This window comes from Camelina sativa, chromosome 5 (genome assembly GCF_030686135.1).
Source record: "Camelina sativa cultivar CO46 ecotype springtype chromosome 5, ASM3068613v1".
Taxonomy (NCBI): Eukaryota; Viridiplantae; Streptophyta; class Magnoliopsida; order Brassicales; family Brassicaceae; genus Camelina; species Camelina sativa.
Window position 1 is genome coordinate 9962000 of NC_141884.1, and position 17674 is coordinate 9979673.

At 43.4% G+C, this 17674-nt stretch overlaps 2 protein-coding genes and 3 pseudogenes across 2 annotated transcripts; 1 reads left to right on the top strand and 4 right to left on the bottom strand.

Annotated features, from left to right (window-relative positions):
- Positions 1 to 703: 703 nt before the first annotated feature.
- Positions 704 to 8024, bottom strand: LOC147943496 (uncharacterized). The gene is made up of 6 exons (XM_087449751.1): positions 7805 to 8024; positions 2390 to 2600; positions 2178 to 2304; positions 1800 to 2087; positions 1472 to 1702; positions 704 to 1272 (listed from the first exon to the last, which is right to left on the bottom strand). Exons 2-6 carry the CDS (start codon positions 2596 to 2598, stop codon positions 835 to 837), a joined length of 1293 nt encoding a protein of 430 aa, XP_087305877.1. The 5' UTR covers positions 2599 to 2600; positions 7805 to 8024; the 3' UTR covers positions 704 to 834.
- Positions 4220 to 5482, bottom strand: LOC147943497 (F-box protein DOR pseudogene; annotated as a pseudogene).
- LOC147943498 (putative F-box protein At3g23960 pseudogene) lies at positions 7911 to 9083 on the bottom strand (annotated as a pseudogene).
- A 1052-nt stretch (positions 9084 to 10135) lies between these two features.
- Positions 10136 to 12336, bottom strand: LOC104733767 (uncharacterized). Its single transcript, XM_087512261.1, has 7 exons — positions 12237 to 12336; positions 12052 to 12192; positions 11691 to 11901; positions 11479 to 11605; positions 11101 to 11388; positions 10773 to 11003; positions 10136 to 10573 (listed from the first exon to the last, which is right to left on the bottom strand). Exons 1-7 carry the CDS (start codon positions 12334 to 12336, stop codon positions 10136 to 10138), a joined length of 1536 nt encoding a protein of 511 aa, XP_087368387.1.
- Positions 12337 to 12528: 192 nt separating this feature from the next.
- On the top strand, positions 12529 to 17312 carry LOC147943499 (uncharacterized; annotated as a pseudogene).
- The last annotated feature ends 362 nt before the right edge of the window (positions 17313 to 17674 follow it).

Here is a 17674-nt window from a genome sequence, read left to right on the forward strand (position 1 = left end):
GCCCATCTAGCCCAAATGTTCAGGCCCGTTTATTGGATTAGGATTTATAAAAAAAAAAAAAAAATTTGGAAACATGCATTGACCAAGAATTCAGAGAAGAAGGCATTCACATTGTGATAATATTTGGGGGTGTATTCAACTTGACATTTTAGGTGATTTGCACTAGTAAAAACAGAGCCTATAGCCATGGAATATTCCGTGAATAAGGTCATATTTTCATGGCTATATGATCCAACAGACACGGCATGACACGGAAACATATCGTGTCTATACGATCGTGGACTAAAATATTTCGTGGCTTTTCGTGACGTTATAGCCACGATTTTGGCACGCGTGTTTCGTAACAATATTTGCCACGGAATAGCCAGGCAGATTTTCGTGGTTATTAGCCACGATTTTGGCACGCTTATTTCGTGAGAGTAATTGCCACGAAATGGTCAGGCATATTTTCGTGGTCAGCTAGCCACGATTATGTTCATGTCTATTCAGTGACTATAGTGGACACAAACCACTTGTGTCTAAACAGTGCCATTTCCTAACCACGAACCATCGTGACATTGCCATTGTGACAAAATTACTATGTCACAAATATTTATGTGACTAATCGTGGATTGCAGATTCAATAAAATATTGAAACATTTACCCTAAAATTTCTAAATCTGAAACATGAAATAGAAATTATAAAAACTGAAAACGTGAAATATAAAATCTAAAATACAATATCATATATTTCCAAAGTTTTACAAAAAGATCCAAGAGATTCCAAAAAACTTACAAAAGCCGATTAAGTCTTACAAAAGTTGCAAATATTTTGCAAAGCTAAAAGATAAACAATCAAGCAAAGTCAGCTTGTTGAGCTTGAGTCAAAGGTGGAGTCGAGGTCGAGGCAATATTAGGCATTGTGGCATTCAGGGCAGTGGGATTACTAGGTGTTGCAGCAGGAACAGAAGGTTGAGTATGATTAACCTGTTGGACAGTAGCAGAATTCACCCCAAGAGCCTGTAGAATCACATTTAGTGAAGCTCGTGCTGCAGCCATCTCGTCCTTGAACTCACTCTTCAAGGCAACCATATCATCTTTGAGTGTTGTCATGTCAGCCTTGAGCGTTTCAACATTAGTGTTGACAGTTTCAGAGTTCTTTTCCAAGCCAGAGATACGCAAGTCTATGTCGAGATTGCGTTGAAGAGAAGCTGGGACAGTCTCAGAAGGATCGAAATCCTGGTATTGAACACTGCCTATTCCATAAATGCGTCCTTTGCTTGACTTACCCCGCTGTGAATGGATATAAAACCAAATGAGTATCAACCAACAATCAAAGACAAACATTCAGACCAGAAGTCAAAAACATCCAGTCACAACAAAAACTAATTCAAAACAATTAACATTCTCTTATGGATTGTGAATGAAACGTGCATACATCATACAAAACATAATCCACGTAATACAAAAGTGAAAGTTATTTCAAGAGTACCTTGAGATATTCTTGGTTTAGCAGAATGTGGGTAGGAGTAGCATCACTTGAGTCAGTTTGGTTGACAGAAGTGGGAGATCCATCATCATTCGTAATCAGTGTAACAGCTTCCTCTACATCAAGTACAAGGGACTTAGCTCGTTCATCAATGAAAGTTCCATCTTTACGAGTGTGAGTCTTCCGCACAAGATCCGTGAAAGGTGGTGGTTGATCAAGACCAGACGCAATCATCTGCACAATAAAAGAGAAAAAACAAACAGAAGTATGTTTATTACGGATTTATACTAAGATAGAAACAAAAAAGAGAGGTTTAACAGTTTATCATTACCATATCATACTCAATCTTTAAAAAGTTCTGAGGACCTGCACAATGTTTGTGCATCCCTTTGCCATCAGGATCTGATGTACGAGAATTAGCAGCTGACTGGCTCCTCTGAATTGCTGCTTCGGTTGCCCATTGCTCCAGCAGTTCAGTCCAATCCTCATCATCAATGTACTTAGGTTTCTTACCTTCCCTCTTCTTCTTGCTGATGCGCTGACAGATTGTAGTTTGCGTATGCAGTTTCCAGAGGAAGTAGACCAGGTTATGAAATCGAGACTCCCAATAAAAGTTTTGCTACAACATTAAAAGAAACATTAGTAAATATGAGTAAGTAAACTTACAAATGTAAAGTAAGAAATAGTAGTATAAATTCTAAACATTTACCACAAAAGTTTGCCACCAGTTTGTTTTCCTCTCCTGAGGAACAAATTTCCAGCTTGACCATGGTCCCATGTAGTTGCCTTGCCAAGTTGTCCGGATGAATTTGTGGACAAAGGGGTCTATACCAAACCTGGCAGAAGAAAAATGAGAATCAGAGACAAAAAAATTATACATTCATGCTATAGACATTCATAGAATTTTGCCTTTTAACTTACCATAAAGCACCATTGATTTTCCTTGGATGGAGGTGTGGTTGGCCTTCTCTTGAGGCAGCACGTAGTAATGCGTCTTCGGTTCTACGAGCGTAGTTGTTTGCAGCTGAAGATGCTGCGCTTGTAGATCCAATAGCTCCTGGAGGCATGGAAGGACCTGGAGGACTGGGAGAACCTAAAGGTGAAGACCTTGTAGGCCTTCTCTGTTGCATATCTGAAAACAAAGCATAACACATATCGTTTATACATTGAAACAGACCGAAAACCTAAACAAAGCAGAACTCTCAAAACAGATCCAAAAACCTAAACGTTTATACATTGAAAGGGAAGAAACTCATATCGAGAAAGAGAAGAATACGATTTACCCGGCAGATTCAAGTCAGAAGTGTTGGATATGGGCTTTGCCCCCAACGTTCCTGAAGCCCAAACAGAAGATTCTGAAGAGATTTTGGGCCAAAAGTCTTGGATCAGGCCCAACAGGCCGCAGGGGCAAAATCGTCATTTTGCCTGAAGACAGAAGAAACCCTAGGTCAAGGTCCCACTATAAATACCTGACATCATTGTCAGAAAAGGGAATCCGAAATTCTGGGCAATTTGAGAGAGAAAAGCAATTATTTTCATATTAACTGCATTTAGCTCTGTAATCGCCATTTTTTCTGTAAACCCTTCTACAAATTCTACGTTAAATAAAAGGACCATATCCGATTCATCCCACTTTACTCTTATTATTTATATTGTCGATTTCATACATCAACAATTTGGCGCCCACCGTGGGGCCGAACGAGATCCTTTCATTTTGACGAGAAGAATTTGAAGAACAAGGCGTTTTCGGAAAACCAGAAGCATGTCTCAGACCAATCACTCAAGCAACGAAGGCGTGAACTCCTCCCCAGCCTGCGACGTGTCTCCTCCACGCACCGTATGGGGGCGCACCCGTGCGAGGACGCAACACTCACTGACCGCGCAGCCGTAGGCACTACGCGTGTCGCTCCCACCAATGGCGTAGCCGAAGGCGTTACGTCCCTTGTTCGCGAAACCACTGGAGTCAATCCAACCGACCGTGAAGCCGTAGGCGCTACGCGTGTCGCTCCGACAAATGGCGGAACCAATGGAGCAATCCTTCCTGATCGAGTAGCTGTTGAAGACGCTCCAAATGGCCGCAAAGATATGGGCACTACGCGCGACATTTACCCCCGTCGATCATCCAGACACGTGAAAATCAGTCAAGCCGCGCTTGACGAAGCTGTACGAAGAACCTTGGACAAGATGAGCGGTCAAGCGGCGCAGATAGAATCGCAAGGACGAAATGACCATGCAAGGTATCATCGGCGACAGGAGGATGACGCATTGGCACCACGCACTCCACGAGCTGACCTCAACGCTCCGCGAGCTGATCTCAACGCTCCGCGAGCTGACCTCAACGCTCCGCGAGCTGACTTCAACGCTCCACGAGCTGACCTCAACGCTCCGCGAGCTGACTTCAACGCTCCGCGAGCTGACCTCAACGCTCCGCGAGCTGACCTCAACGCTCCGCGAGCTGACCTCCACGCTCCGCGAGCTGACCTCAACGCTCCGCGAGCTGACCTCTATGCTCCACGAGCTGACCACCATGCTCCGCAAGCTAACCATTACACCGCTAACATACCAAGAGCTGAGCACAACGTTAATGGAAGGCCCCGTCTCTCGTCGATCATCGTCGGACCCAATGGTGAGCAGCCAAGGGTACATTTTCAGGCCAGTCAGGTCTCCGCAGATCAGCGTGCTGATCCAAGTCGCTCCGAGAATGCGGAGAATCACGCGCTACGGCAAGAACTTCAGCAAATGCAAGCTCAGCTGCAAACACTTACGACTCAGATGCACCGAGCAACAAGTGCAGCACCAGAGCTTCACGTCCTCCACCTGGTCTAGATAGGTTTGAACTCTAAGATGGCAGTACACATCCATTCCTTGGATTTCAACTTTTATGATTGTGTGCCTCTCGAGATTGTAGTAGAAAATATTGAAAATGGTAAATGGATAGCGTTCGGACAACACAATATCATTTGTACTAGTCAATCCAACAAAACATAACTCAGCCTTTGGAACTATATTCTTCCACAACGGGGGCAAGTCATATACGACCATTCATTTTTCTCAGCGTCTACCAGAATCCACAACTCAAGACTTCTAGTTTGGCTAGTAACTTATTACCCCTATCTGACTGAAGTGCACCTAATCTACCCTCATAGTTAACCAGAGTTGATTCACTAGACATTGCTATATCTTTCTTCACAAATCTAAACGTTTCAGACCTAACATCAAAGCAAACTATCGTAGAAACCCCTGAACGGTGATCATCGACCAAAGCTTGATAATACAAACAGCCATCAATGCATATCCCACGATATATAGGACGATGGGGTATACAACAATCAATCTTTCTCCATGAAAGTGTTTGAGTCCCTAATGTCAGAATTTGACACTCCTTACAGTTCCCTTCGTTTCTATGACGTGGCAAGGTCATGGACAATAATACCTTGAATAGTTTACCAATGGGATCATAAACAAAAAAGCTTTTCACCTGAACCCTTGTCGTCTTCAATGCGGGTAAAGGTAAGGCTTGTCGTCCAGTGCTAGGTTTGCATATCATTGGTACTATTTCCTTCCCTCCCTCTAAGTTCCGCTGATATATAAGACAGACCAAACCGCCAACAGGAACACAAATTCGAGGGGAACAACAATCAAAGGGGGGCTTCGTGTGATAAGGCCGGGATACAAGAGAAGAGTTCTGATCTGGATTTTGGACCTGCGGTGCCGTGAAGAAGAACAACTCGTCGTTATTTGGGCTGGAGAACAAGAGTTTCGGGGGAGTTGTAGATCTGGTCAAGAATAACTCCATGAAATCTGTACGGAGAAGTATGGAAGACCATAGCTTCGATACACAACGACATCTCGCTATAGATTTCGTCGGCAATTTCAAGAGTATTTCGAAGATGAGATCAACTGGGATCGCATCTGAGTTTTCTCCACCATATATTGACTGACTTTGAAGCTCGTGAGTTGAGTGCAATAGGACCATCCTCCGAGACGTGTTGCTGCTGTGATTTCATGACGGAGAGACTGCGTTAAACCCTAAAGCAATGTTCTAAAGTTTTCTTTATGTACTAATCTATATCTTATTATATAAAGTTGGTTTTTCTCTCTTTTGTCTTTTCGTTCATAACATAAAATCTAAATTTAATACATCAATTAATTCTCTCATATTTTGTAATATTTTATTATTATTAAAAACAATAATTTACACTAAAATATAAATTAAAAACAAAATGAAAAAAAATACAACCAAAAAAAATATCAAAATGAAATATGAATAAAGGTAACATAAATATAAATTTTGATATTTCTATCATCACATATAATAATTGTGTAAATATTTGTAAAATACTAGATATAGGAGAAAAATAAAGCTATCATATATTTAATAGAACAACAATTACTATCAAGAGTTACAATTATTAGGATAAAGAAAAGAAAAGTTTTTTTTTTTCAAACAAACACAAAAATTTAAAGTTTTTTTTTTTTAATATCAAGAGGTTACGTTATTCAATTTCTCTTGTTAAATTATAAATTCATGTTCTCCATTAAAAGTTGGTGTATATTATTATTTTCAATTATAATATAATATAATTAATAATATATATATATATTTAAAATTTGAGACTATGTTTGTTAGTGTTAAATTATACATTCATGTTAAAGATTAGCACATATTGGTGATTCGGCAAATATTAAATAAATCATATTACCGATAAAAATTCATGTTTTTGGAAAATATTAAATAAATCATGTTTTTTGGCATTTTTTCTTCCAACTAAGTTTATAAATTTACTAATTTATAACTTTATCTCTATTTTTTTATCGGAAAAACGTCATAAAAACCTGAACTTTGCAAAAGTGGTGAAAAAAACATCAGCTTTGTATATGTTGAAATAAAGCTTTAATTTTGATTGATTTTTTAGTTTAATTCTAAACTTTTGTTGACTATAAGGCACGTAGTTAACAAAAAATAACAAAGAAGACGTTTGGACCGCTTACCTTTAACAACTATAGCAAATGGTACTATTTTAGTGTTGTTTTTAAAGTCAATAAAGCTATAGGGAGGATCCCTATATTGTTTTGTAAGATCGTGATCTGTCTATAAAAGTCACCGCTTAGACATAGTGATGTGATATCTCAAACGATCATCACTATCCTATATGGGGATGGACTTACAAGAAAGGCAACCAAGCATGAGCTTTTTGCCTCCGGGAAGTGTATCACTCCGGCCGATGACTCTCTCCAACGTCGACGACTACATGGTTTGGGCAACATGTTTAAAGTCTCCATGACTTTTAAAATAATAAACTTCTCAGACCTAAAATCAAAACAAACTATCATATACTCTTCAGAAAACATGTTGACACGAGCTATATAGTAGTAAACACCATTGATGCATATCCCTTGATTTTAATGTATGGGATCATGTGGTGAGCAACATTGGATCATTCTCCATGACAATTTCCCTGTTCCCAACGTCAGAATCTGATGCTCCTTACAGATCCCATCAAATGACCAAGTCATATACAGTACCTTGAATTGTTTCTTAACCGGATCATACCCAAAATAGCTTCTCAGCCCACTCCTCTTCCTCGTCTTCATTCTAGGTAAAGTTAAAGATTCTCCGGTGCTAGGGTTACATATAACCGACACCAACGCTGGATTTTTCCTTCCCTTTAAGATCCGTTTTTCAGTAAGACAGACGACGCCGTTGCTAGGACCAATGAGTCCACATGCGTTGGGGAAATGTGCAAGCTGATTGGCTTTGATGAGGAGACTGGTGTGAGGAGAAGAAGACCAACCCTTGGTTTGTTTCGCAAGCAAACAACAGCTGCGGGCGAGCTGATGTTTTGGTCAAGAACAACTCCGTGAAATCTGGAAGTCTAAGTATGGTGGCCCAGAACTTGGATACGCAACGACGTATAGCTATAGATTTCGACGGCAACATCGAGAATATCTCTCGTTAATGAGATCTGTTGGGATCGGAAATGAATGTTCTCTTTCACTAATTAAGTGAGGTATTCGATCGTGTATTGCGTCGTCGGGAAATGGTTAGACCATCCTCCGAGACGTGCCGCCGCCGTGATTTCATGGTGGAGATACCGAGTTTGCAATCTCCATTTCGAAAAAAAGATTGTGCATGCTTTTTTGTTTAAGGGAAACCCCATTTAGCCTAAAATTTAGGCCTAAATATCGGAGGTTCGTTAAAGCTGATCTAGCAATTATGTAAAGTGATAAATAAGATAATAAGATTCATTAAGTATCCACATAAGTTTCACAACATCACAGATTCACCGGAAACATAACATACATATCCAACAAGGAAACAAAATGATAACTTACCCAAGAGATGCGGAGAAATAACGACGACTCAAGTAAGATTCCCATGGTCTTTATGATGAGAACTTTTAAAGAGCTATGTTACACAACCTCTTCAAGTTATAAATTCCTAAAATGCTCGAATAAGCTCCACATTCTCCACATGGTTTGAAAAGTCGTCAACACTATCACCATAAAACCCTTTCATTCCTCTAACTCCAACTCTTACGACAGTGTTCTTCTCAACATTGTAGTAGAAAACATAGAAAGGCTTATACAGAAATGCCGGCACAAACACAAATTCATTTGTACCAACCACTCCGAAAAAGCGTAATGTGGCCCCCTCAACTGCATGCTGCCAAACAGGAGGATATAATACAAAAACATGCTTGGACCATTCCTTTTTTTCCAAGTCGTCGAGAACCCACAACTCAAAACTTGTATCTCTCCCATAAAAATATTTAGACATAAGGGAACCTAGTTTCCCATTGTAATTTATCAGAGTAGTTGCACCTTGCATCGGTCCACTGAAGTTCAGAAAGCTGAACTTCTCAGAAGTTAAATCAATACAAACTACCATTATTGATTGATCAAAACCCCTGTCGGCCGCACCTAGATAGTAGAAAACACCATTGATGCATATCCCTCCAGATTTGGGATAATGGGGTAAGCAACATTCGACCATTCTCCATGATGGTTTCCCAATTCCTAGTGTCAGAACTTGAAACTCGTCATATCTTTCATAATCTCCGCATACACCTGACATGTTAGCGGACAATACCTTGAACTGTTTCTTAACTGGATCATACCCCATAAACTTAGTCAGCCCAATCATATAGCAATCGGGCTTCACTACCGGTTTCACTTCCGGTAAAAGTAACGATTGTCCGGTGCTGGGGTTGAATAGCAACGACAACACTCCTGGAGGATTTCTCTTGATACCTCTAAGAAGGACGAAGCCGTTACTAATACCAACGATATCATATAATTTGAGGGAATGGGTAAAACGACTGGTGGCTGCAGCAAAGGACGAGTTCTCAACAGGGTTTTGAGGATGCTGTAAGGAGAAGAAGACGAACCCATTTTCCTTTTCGTCGCGGAAGGCGAACAAGAGCTGCGGGCGGTCAGAATAAGATCTGGTCAAGTACAGCTCCGTGAAATCTGGGCGGCGTAGTACGGCGTTCCAGAGCTTCGACACGCAACGACATCTCGCTATAGATTTCGCCGGCAGCCACGAGAATATCTCCATCACGAGTTCGATTGAGATCGGCAACGTGTTTCCTCTTCCATTTACAAAGGTCATCGATCGCGTATTGCGCCGAGAAATGTTCTGACGCCGTGATTTCATGGTGGAGACTGGAGACACTGCAGCAAGAAGAACCCTAGACCCGCCTCAGATTCTTCAATGTACAAAAACAACAAAAAAATAATAATGTAGTCTCACTTTGCCCTAAACACGCAGTATAATAAAGTTTAGAGTTTTTCTCTGTTAATCAAAAATCTTTGGTTAAAAGAAAGCCCATCTAGCCCAAATGTTCAGGCCCGTTTATTGGATTAGGATTTATAAAAAAAAAAAATACAAAATTTGGAAACATGCATTGACCAAGAATTCAGAGAAGAAGGCATTCACATTGTGATAATATTTGGGGGGTGTATTCAACTTGACATTTTAGGTGATTTGCACTAGTAAAAACAGAGCCTATAGCCATGGAATATTCCGTGAATAAGGTCATATTTTCGTGGCTATATGATCCAACAGACCCGGCATGACACGGAAAAATATCGTGTCTATACGATCGTGGACTAAAATATTTCGTGGCTTTTCGTGACGTTATAGCCACGATTTTGGCACGCGTGTTTCGTAACAATATTTGCCACGGAATAGCCAGGCAGATTTTCGTGGTTATTAGCCACGATTTTGGCACGCTTATTTCGTGAGAGTAATTGCCACGAAATGGTCAGGCATATTTTCGTGGTCAGCTAGCCACGATTATGTTCATGTCTATTCAGTGACTATAGTGGACACAAACCACTTGTGTCTAAACAGTGCCATTTCCTAACCACGAACCATCGTGACATTGCCATTGTGACAAAATTACTATGTCACAAATATTTATGTGACTAATCGTGGATTGCAGATTCAATAAAATATTGAAACATTTACCCTAAAATTTCTAAATCTGAAACATGAAATAGAAATTATAAAAACTGAAAACGTGAAATATAAAATCTAAAATACAATATCATATATTTCCAAAGTTTTACAAAAAGATCCAAGAGATTCCAAAAAACTTACAAAAGCCGATTAAGTCTTACAAAAGTTGCAAATATTTTGCAAAGCTAAAAGATAAACAATCAAGCAAAGTCAGCTTGTTGAGCTTGAGTCAAAGGTGGAGTCGAGGTCGAGGCAATATTAGGCATTGTGGCATTCAGGGCAGTGGAATTACTAGGTGTTGCAGCAGGAACAGAAGGTTGAGTATGATTAACCTGTTGGACAGTAGCAGAATTCACCCCAAGAGCCTGTAGAATCACATTTAGTGAAGCTCGTGCTGCAGCCATCTCGTCCTTGAACTCACTCTTCAAGGCAACCATATCATCTTTGAGTGTTGTCATGTCAGCCTTGAGCGTTTCAACATTAGTGTTGACAGTTTCAGAGTTCTTTTCCAAGCCAGAGATACGCAAGTCTATGTCGAGATTGCGTTGAAGAGAAGCTGGGACAGTCTCAGAAGGATCGAAATCCCGGTATTGAACACTGCCTATTCCATAAATGCGTCCTTTGCTTGACTTACCCCGCTGTGAATGGATATAAAACCAAATGAGTATCAACCAACAATCAAAGACAAACATTCAGACCATAAGTCAAAAACATCCAGTCACAACAAAAACTAAATCAAAACAATTAACATTCTCTTATGGATTGTGAATGAAACGTGCATACATCATACAAAACATAATCCACGTAATACAAAAGTGAAAGTTATTTCAAGAGTACCTTGAGATATTCTTGGTTTACCAGAATGTGGGTAGGAGTAGCATCACTTGAGTCAGTTTGGTTGACAGAAGTGGGAGATCCATCATCATTCGTAATCAGTGTAACAGCTTCCTCTACATCAAGTACAAGGGACTTAGCTCGTTCATCAATGAAAGTTCCATCTTTACGAGTGTGAGTCTTCCGCACAAGATCCGTGAAAGGTGGTGGTTGATCAAGACCAGACGCAATCATCTGCACAATAAAAGAGAAAAAAAAAACAGAAGTATATTTATTACGGATTTATACTAAGATAGAAACAAAAAAGAGAGGTTTAACAGTTTATCATTACCATATCATACTCAATCTTTAAAAAGTTCTGAGGACCTGCACAATGTTTGTGCATCCCTTTGCCATCAGGATCTGATGTACGAGAATTAGCAGCTGACTGGCTCCTCTGAATTGCTGCTTCGGTTGCCCATTGCTCCAGCAGTTCAGTCCAATCCTCATCATCAATGTACTTAGGTTTCTTACCTTCCCTCTTCTTCTTGCTGATGCGCTGACAGATTGTAGTTTGCGTATGCAGTTTCCAGAGGAAGTAGACCAGGTTATAAAATCGAGACTCCCAATAAAAGTTTTGCTACAACATTAAAAGAAACATTAGTAAATATGAGTAAGTAAACTTACAAATGTAAAGTAAGAAATAGTAGTATAAATTCTAAACACTTACCACAAAAGTTTGCCACCAGTTTGTTTTCCTCTCCTGAGGAACAAATTTCCAGCTTGACCATGGTCCCATGTAGTTGCCTTGCCAAGTTGTCCGGATGAATTTGTGGACACAGGGGTCTATACCAAACCTGGCAGAAGAAAAATGAGAATCAGAGACAAAAAAATTATACATTCATGCTATAGACATTCATAGAATTTTGCCTTTTAACTTACCATAAAGCACCATTGATTTTCCTTGGATGGAGGTGTGGTTGGCCTTCTCTTGAGGCAGCACGTAGTAATGCGTCTTCGGTTCTACGAGCGTAGTTGTTTGCAGCTGAAGATGCTGCGCTTGTAGATCCAATAGCTTCTAGAGGCATGGAAGGACCTGGAGGACTGGGAGAACCTAAAGGTGAAGACCTTGTAGGCCTTCTCTGTTGCATATCTGAAAACAAAGCATAACACATATCGTTTATACATTGAAACAGACCGAAAACCTAAACAAAGCAGAACTCTCAAACAGATCCAAAAACCTAAACGTTTATACATTGAAAGGGAAGAAACTCATATCGAGAAAGAGAAGAATACGATTTACCCGGCAGATTCAAGTCAGAAGTGTTGGATATGGGCTTTCCCCCAACGTTCCTGAAGCCCAAACAGAAGATTCTGAAGAGATTTTGGGCCAAAAGTCTTGGATCAGGCCCAACAGGCCGCAGGGGCAAAATCGTCATTTTGCCTGAAGACAGAAGAAACCCTAGGTCAAGGTCCCACTATAAATACCTGACATCATTGTCAGAAAAGGGGATCCGAAATTCTGGGCAATTTGAGAGAGAAAAGCAATTATTTTCATATTAACTGCATTTAGCTCTGTAATCGCCATTTTTCTGTAAACCCTTCTGCAAATTCTACGTTAAATAAAAAGACCATATCCGATTCATCCCACTTTACTCTTATTATTTATATTGTCGATTTCATACATCAACAATTTGGCGCCCACCGTGGGGCCGAACGAGATCCTTTCATTTTGACGAGAAGAATTTGAAGAACAAGGCGTTTTCGGAAAACCAGAAGCATGTCTCAGACCAATCACTCAAGCAACGAAGGCGTGAACTCCTCCCCAGCCTGCGACGTGTCTCCTCCACGCACCGTATGGGGGCGCACCCGTGCGAGGACCAACCAACTCCAAGGCGTCAACAGGCCCGAAGCAGTAACGGGCGAGGACGCAACACTCACTGACCGCGCAGCCGTAGGCACTACGCGTGTCGCTCCCACCAATGGCGTAGCCGAAGGCGTTACGTCCCCTGTTCGCGAAACCACTGGAGTCAATCCAACCGACCGTGAAGCCGTAGGCGCTATGCGTGTCGCTCCGACAAATGGCGGAACCAATGGAGCAATCCTTCCTGATCGAGTAGCTGTTGAAGACGCTCCAAATGGCCGCGAAGATATGGGCACTACGCGCGACATTTACCCCCGTCGATCATCCAGACACGTGAAAATCAGTCAAGCCGCGCTTGACGAAGCTGTACGAAGAACCTTGGACAAGATGAGCGGTCAAGCGGCGCAGATAGAATCGCAAGGACGAAATGACCATGCAAGGTATCATCGGCGACAGGAGGATGACGCATTGGCACCACGCACTCCACGAGCTTACCTCAACGCTCCGCGAGCTGATCTCAAGGCTCCGCGAGCTGACCTCAACGCTCCGCGAGCTGACTTCAACGCTCCGCGAGCTGACCTCAACGCTCCGCGAGCTGACTTCAACGCTCCGCGAGCTGACCTCAACGCTCCGCGAGCTGACCTCAACGCTCCGCGAGCTGACCTCCACGCTCCGCGAGCTGACCTCAACGCTCCGCGAGCTGACCTCTATGCTCCACGAGCTGACCACCATGCTCCGCAAGCTAACCATTACACCGCTAACATACCAAGAGCTGAGCACAACGTTAATGGAAGGCCCCGTCTCTCGTCGATCATCGTCGGACCCAATGGTGAGCAGCCAAGGGTACATTTTCAGGCCAGTCAGGTCTCCGCAGATCAGCGTGCTGATCCAAGTCGCTCCGAGAATGCTGAGAATCACGCGCTACGGCAAGAACTTCAGCAGATGCAAGCTCAGCTGCAAACACTTACGACTCAGATGCACCGAGCAACAAGTGCAGCACCAGAGCTAGAAACCGTCCTAGCGGATGCAAGACGTTCACCTTTCACTACAAGAGTTTCAGGAGTTAGGGTCAAGCATAATCCCAACAATAGCAAGAACAGACCAATTCCATACGATGGAAAAGGCGATCCCACCGTCTTCCTGAAGTCAATGACAATACACATCAGTCGATCGTATTTTTCACCTGAGGAAGCAGATGCAGGGAGCTGTCAGCTGTTTGTCGAGAGTCTTTCCGGCGAAGCGCTAAATTGGTTTTCAAGACTCGAGGCCAACTCGATCGATGGATACGAAGCATTAACAAGTGCATTCCTTCAGCATCACCAGTGCTTCATGCGCACACCCGCGTCAAATGCCGATCTATGGAGGATGTATCAGAAACAAGACGAATCACTACGGGCTTTCATGGATAGATTTAAGGATGTCGTGTCCCGACTATCTATAAGTGACGAATCAGCAATCGGCGCACTAAAAAATGCGCTCGCTCGGGGAACCAGGTTCAAGGACGATCTAACAATCTTGCCTGTCACAAGCTTGGGGGAAGTACTCGCACGCGCCAACCGATATATCCTAGTCGAAGAAGACAGAGGTAAGAGGAACCCCGATCAACCTGGTACAACCGAAAAAGCATCTGAAAAGACTCCAGACTCAAAAGGAAAAGCCGTAGATGAGTACCACGAACCACGCCAACACTACAACAAGGACTACGCCCGAGCCGAGAAAGGAAGAAAAGCGACGATGTTTGCAATTGATGGAAAAGAACAACCGAACAAGTCTTGGAACAAATGGAACCGCGAATCCGATAATCCCGGCTTCAAAGGCAAGCGACCGTACTGCGAGTCCCACAGGTTCAACGGACATTCGACTGAGGAGTGCAAAACACTTCAAATGCTGCTTCTGAATAAGTACAAAAAGGTGACGTCGATGTAGAACGAGAGCGGAGAAAATTTGTCACACACAAAGATAACCAGTATTGCCTAAGAGACGAACAGCAGCACGACAGACGGCGCGAAGAGGAAGCTGTCGCACAGGATGACCGAGCATGGGCACAAAATGACCGAGAACAGGAAGTCGCTCGCTTACCTCCTCCCCCCAAACGGAATCATGAAGCAGAAGAGCACGATGAACCACCAGCTCCTCGCCAAAGGATCAACATGATTATGGGCGGCTTGTCAACATGCCGCGATTCTGTTAGATCAATCCAAGCCTACTGTCGCGAAACAGAAACAAAGCGCAACATGCCTTCTCACAGCAACATGTTCAAGACATCCACAGCACCAATTACGTTTACTGAAGAAGACGCACGCAACGCTAGTCCGAACAATGACCCACTTGTCGTAGAAATGGTAATCGGAGAAAGTTCAGTGACAAGAATCCTTATTGACACCGGAAGCTCGGTCAACGTGATATTCAAGGATGTACTGATCCAGATGGAGATTGATCTGCGCAACACAGTCCATGAAATGCAGCCTTTGACGGGATTCGATGGAGACACCATCATGACTGTCGGAACTATAACACTTCCAATCTACGTCGGCGTGACAATGCAGTGCTTCAACTTCGCAATTGTGGACAAACCCATCGTCTACAATGTCATTCTGGGAACACCATGGCTCCACAAGATGCACGCTGTTGCTTCTACATATCATCAATGTGTTAAGTTCCCGAATGCATACGGAATCTATACGCTGCGCGGAGACCCTCTGATGGCACGGACCTGTTTTATCACTGAGAAAAAGATGCGGAACGCAAGGGCTTTCGTAATTGCTGAATCAACTCCACCGCGAGACCCACGCACACCTCCTTCTAAGGAGTCTGTAATCCAAGTCAACATCGATTTGTCCGATCCCAAACGCTGCGTGGGAATAGGCTCCGAGTTACCAATGGCTCTGCGAGACGAGCTCGTCCAGTTTTTGCGCAAAAACGCAACCACATTTGCATGGACGATAGATCATATGACCGGGATCGATCCAAGCATTACCAGCCACGAGCTCAACGTTGACCTGACTTACAAGCCCGTCAAGCAAAAGCGTCGAAAGCTTGGAGCAGAACGCACAACCGCGGTCAATGATGAGGTACGGAAGCTACTAGATGCGGGATCAATTACAGAAGTGCGTTACCCAGATTGGCTGAGTAACCCCGTCGTCGTTAAGAAGAAGAACGGAACATGGAGAGTCTGCGTCGACTTTACAGACCTCAACAGAGCTTGTCCGAAAGACAGTTTTTCTCTTCCGCGCATTGATCAGCTCGTCGAAGCCACAGCAGGAAACGAGTTGTTGTCTTTCATGGACGCGTTCTCAGGCTACAACCAGAAAATGATGCACAAAGATGATCGCGAGAAAACTGCGTTCATTACTGAACAGGGTACCTTCTGCTACAGAGTCATGCCCTTCGGACTAAAAAACGCGGGTGCAACGTATCAGCGATTAGTGAACCGGATGTTTGCAAGTCAGCTAGGGAGAACGATGGAAGTCTACATTGATGATATGCTCGTCAAATCAGCTCAGGCCGCAGACCACGTCGCACACCTAAAACAATGTTTCGAGATACTCAACAAGTACAACATGAAGCTGAATCCAGCGAAATGCACATTTGGGGTCACTTCCGGAGAGTTTTTGGGATACCTCGTTACGAAGCGCGGCATAGAAGCAAATCCAAAACAGATCTCGGCAATCATCAACCTCCCTTCTCTTAGGAATACACGCGAGGTTCAGCGTCTAACTGGACGCATTGCTGCACTTAACCATTTCATCTCTCGCTCGACAGACAAGTGTTTGCCATTTTATCAGCTTCTTCGCGGCAACAAACGTTTTGAATGGGATGAGAAATGCGAGCTAGCATTCACGCAGTTGAAGGATTACTTGTCATCCCCGCCAGTCCTGGCTAAACCCGAGCAAGGAGAAACTTTGTATCTCTACATCGCCATTTCCTGTTCAGCTGTAAGTGGTGTGCTTGTCAGAGAAGATCGTGGAGAGCAACATCCAATCTTCTATGTGAGCAAAACTCTCGATGGTGCAGAACTTCGGTACCCGACTCTTGAGAAGCTGGCATACGCGGTGGTAATATCAGCTCGCAAGCTTCGCCCTTACTTCCAATCTCATACAGTCGAAGTCCTGACCAACCAGCCCCTTAGAACAATCCTTCACAGCCCAAGTCAGTCAGGTCGTCTAGCGAAGTGGGCAGTTGAATTGAGCGAGTATGACATCGAATACAAGAATCGCACCTGCGCAAAATCACAAGTCCTCGCAGATTTTCTCGTTGAACTCTCTCCGGAACTCGAAGTTGACTCACCTCCACCCGAGATATGGTCACTTCACGTTGATGGTGCTTCTTCGAAGATGGGCTCGGGAGCGGGCGTACGCCTTACCTCGCTGACATGAGAAATCTTAGAGCAGTCATTCCGCCTTGCTTTCACTGCCACAAACAACGATGCTGAGTATGAAGCGCTAATCGCTGGATTACGCCTCGCACACGGAATCAGAGTCAAAAAGATACAAGCATACTGCGATTCACAGCTGGTCACGCACCAATTCAGTGGGGATTATGCAACAAGACACGCACGCATGGATGCTTATCTGAAAGTCGTCCGCGACCTCTCACAACAGTTTGAGTTCTTTGAGCTCGTCAAGATTCCACGCAGCGACAATGCTCCCGCAGACGCACTTGCAACGCTAGCCTCTACATTGGACCCAGACCTCCGTTGAGTAATTCCGGTGGAAAGCATTGATCAACCAAGTATTGACGTCGAACTCATTGAAGCCGCACTTTCAACAGAAGCATCAGCAAACCCGAGCGCTAGCTCGGCAGTCGTCTTGGCAGTCACGAGATCAGCCTCAACGGCCACAAACGCAAGCACTTCCACCACGCCCGTTCCAACCTCAGCACCTCCAGCTATTCCCGTGCCAGCACCCGATACCTCCTCGCGAGACGACTGGCAAACTGAAATTATAGCATTCATCACGGACGGAATTATGCCGAAAGACAAGTGGGAAGCAAGACGACTTTGCGTCAAGAGCGCACACTACACGATGTTGGATGGTAGCTTGTTTCGTTGGGAGGCAAATGG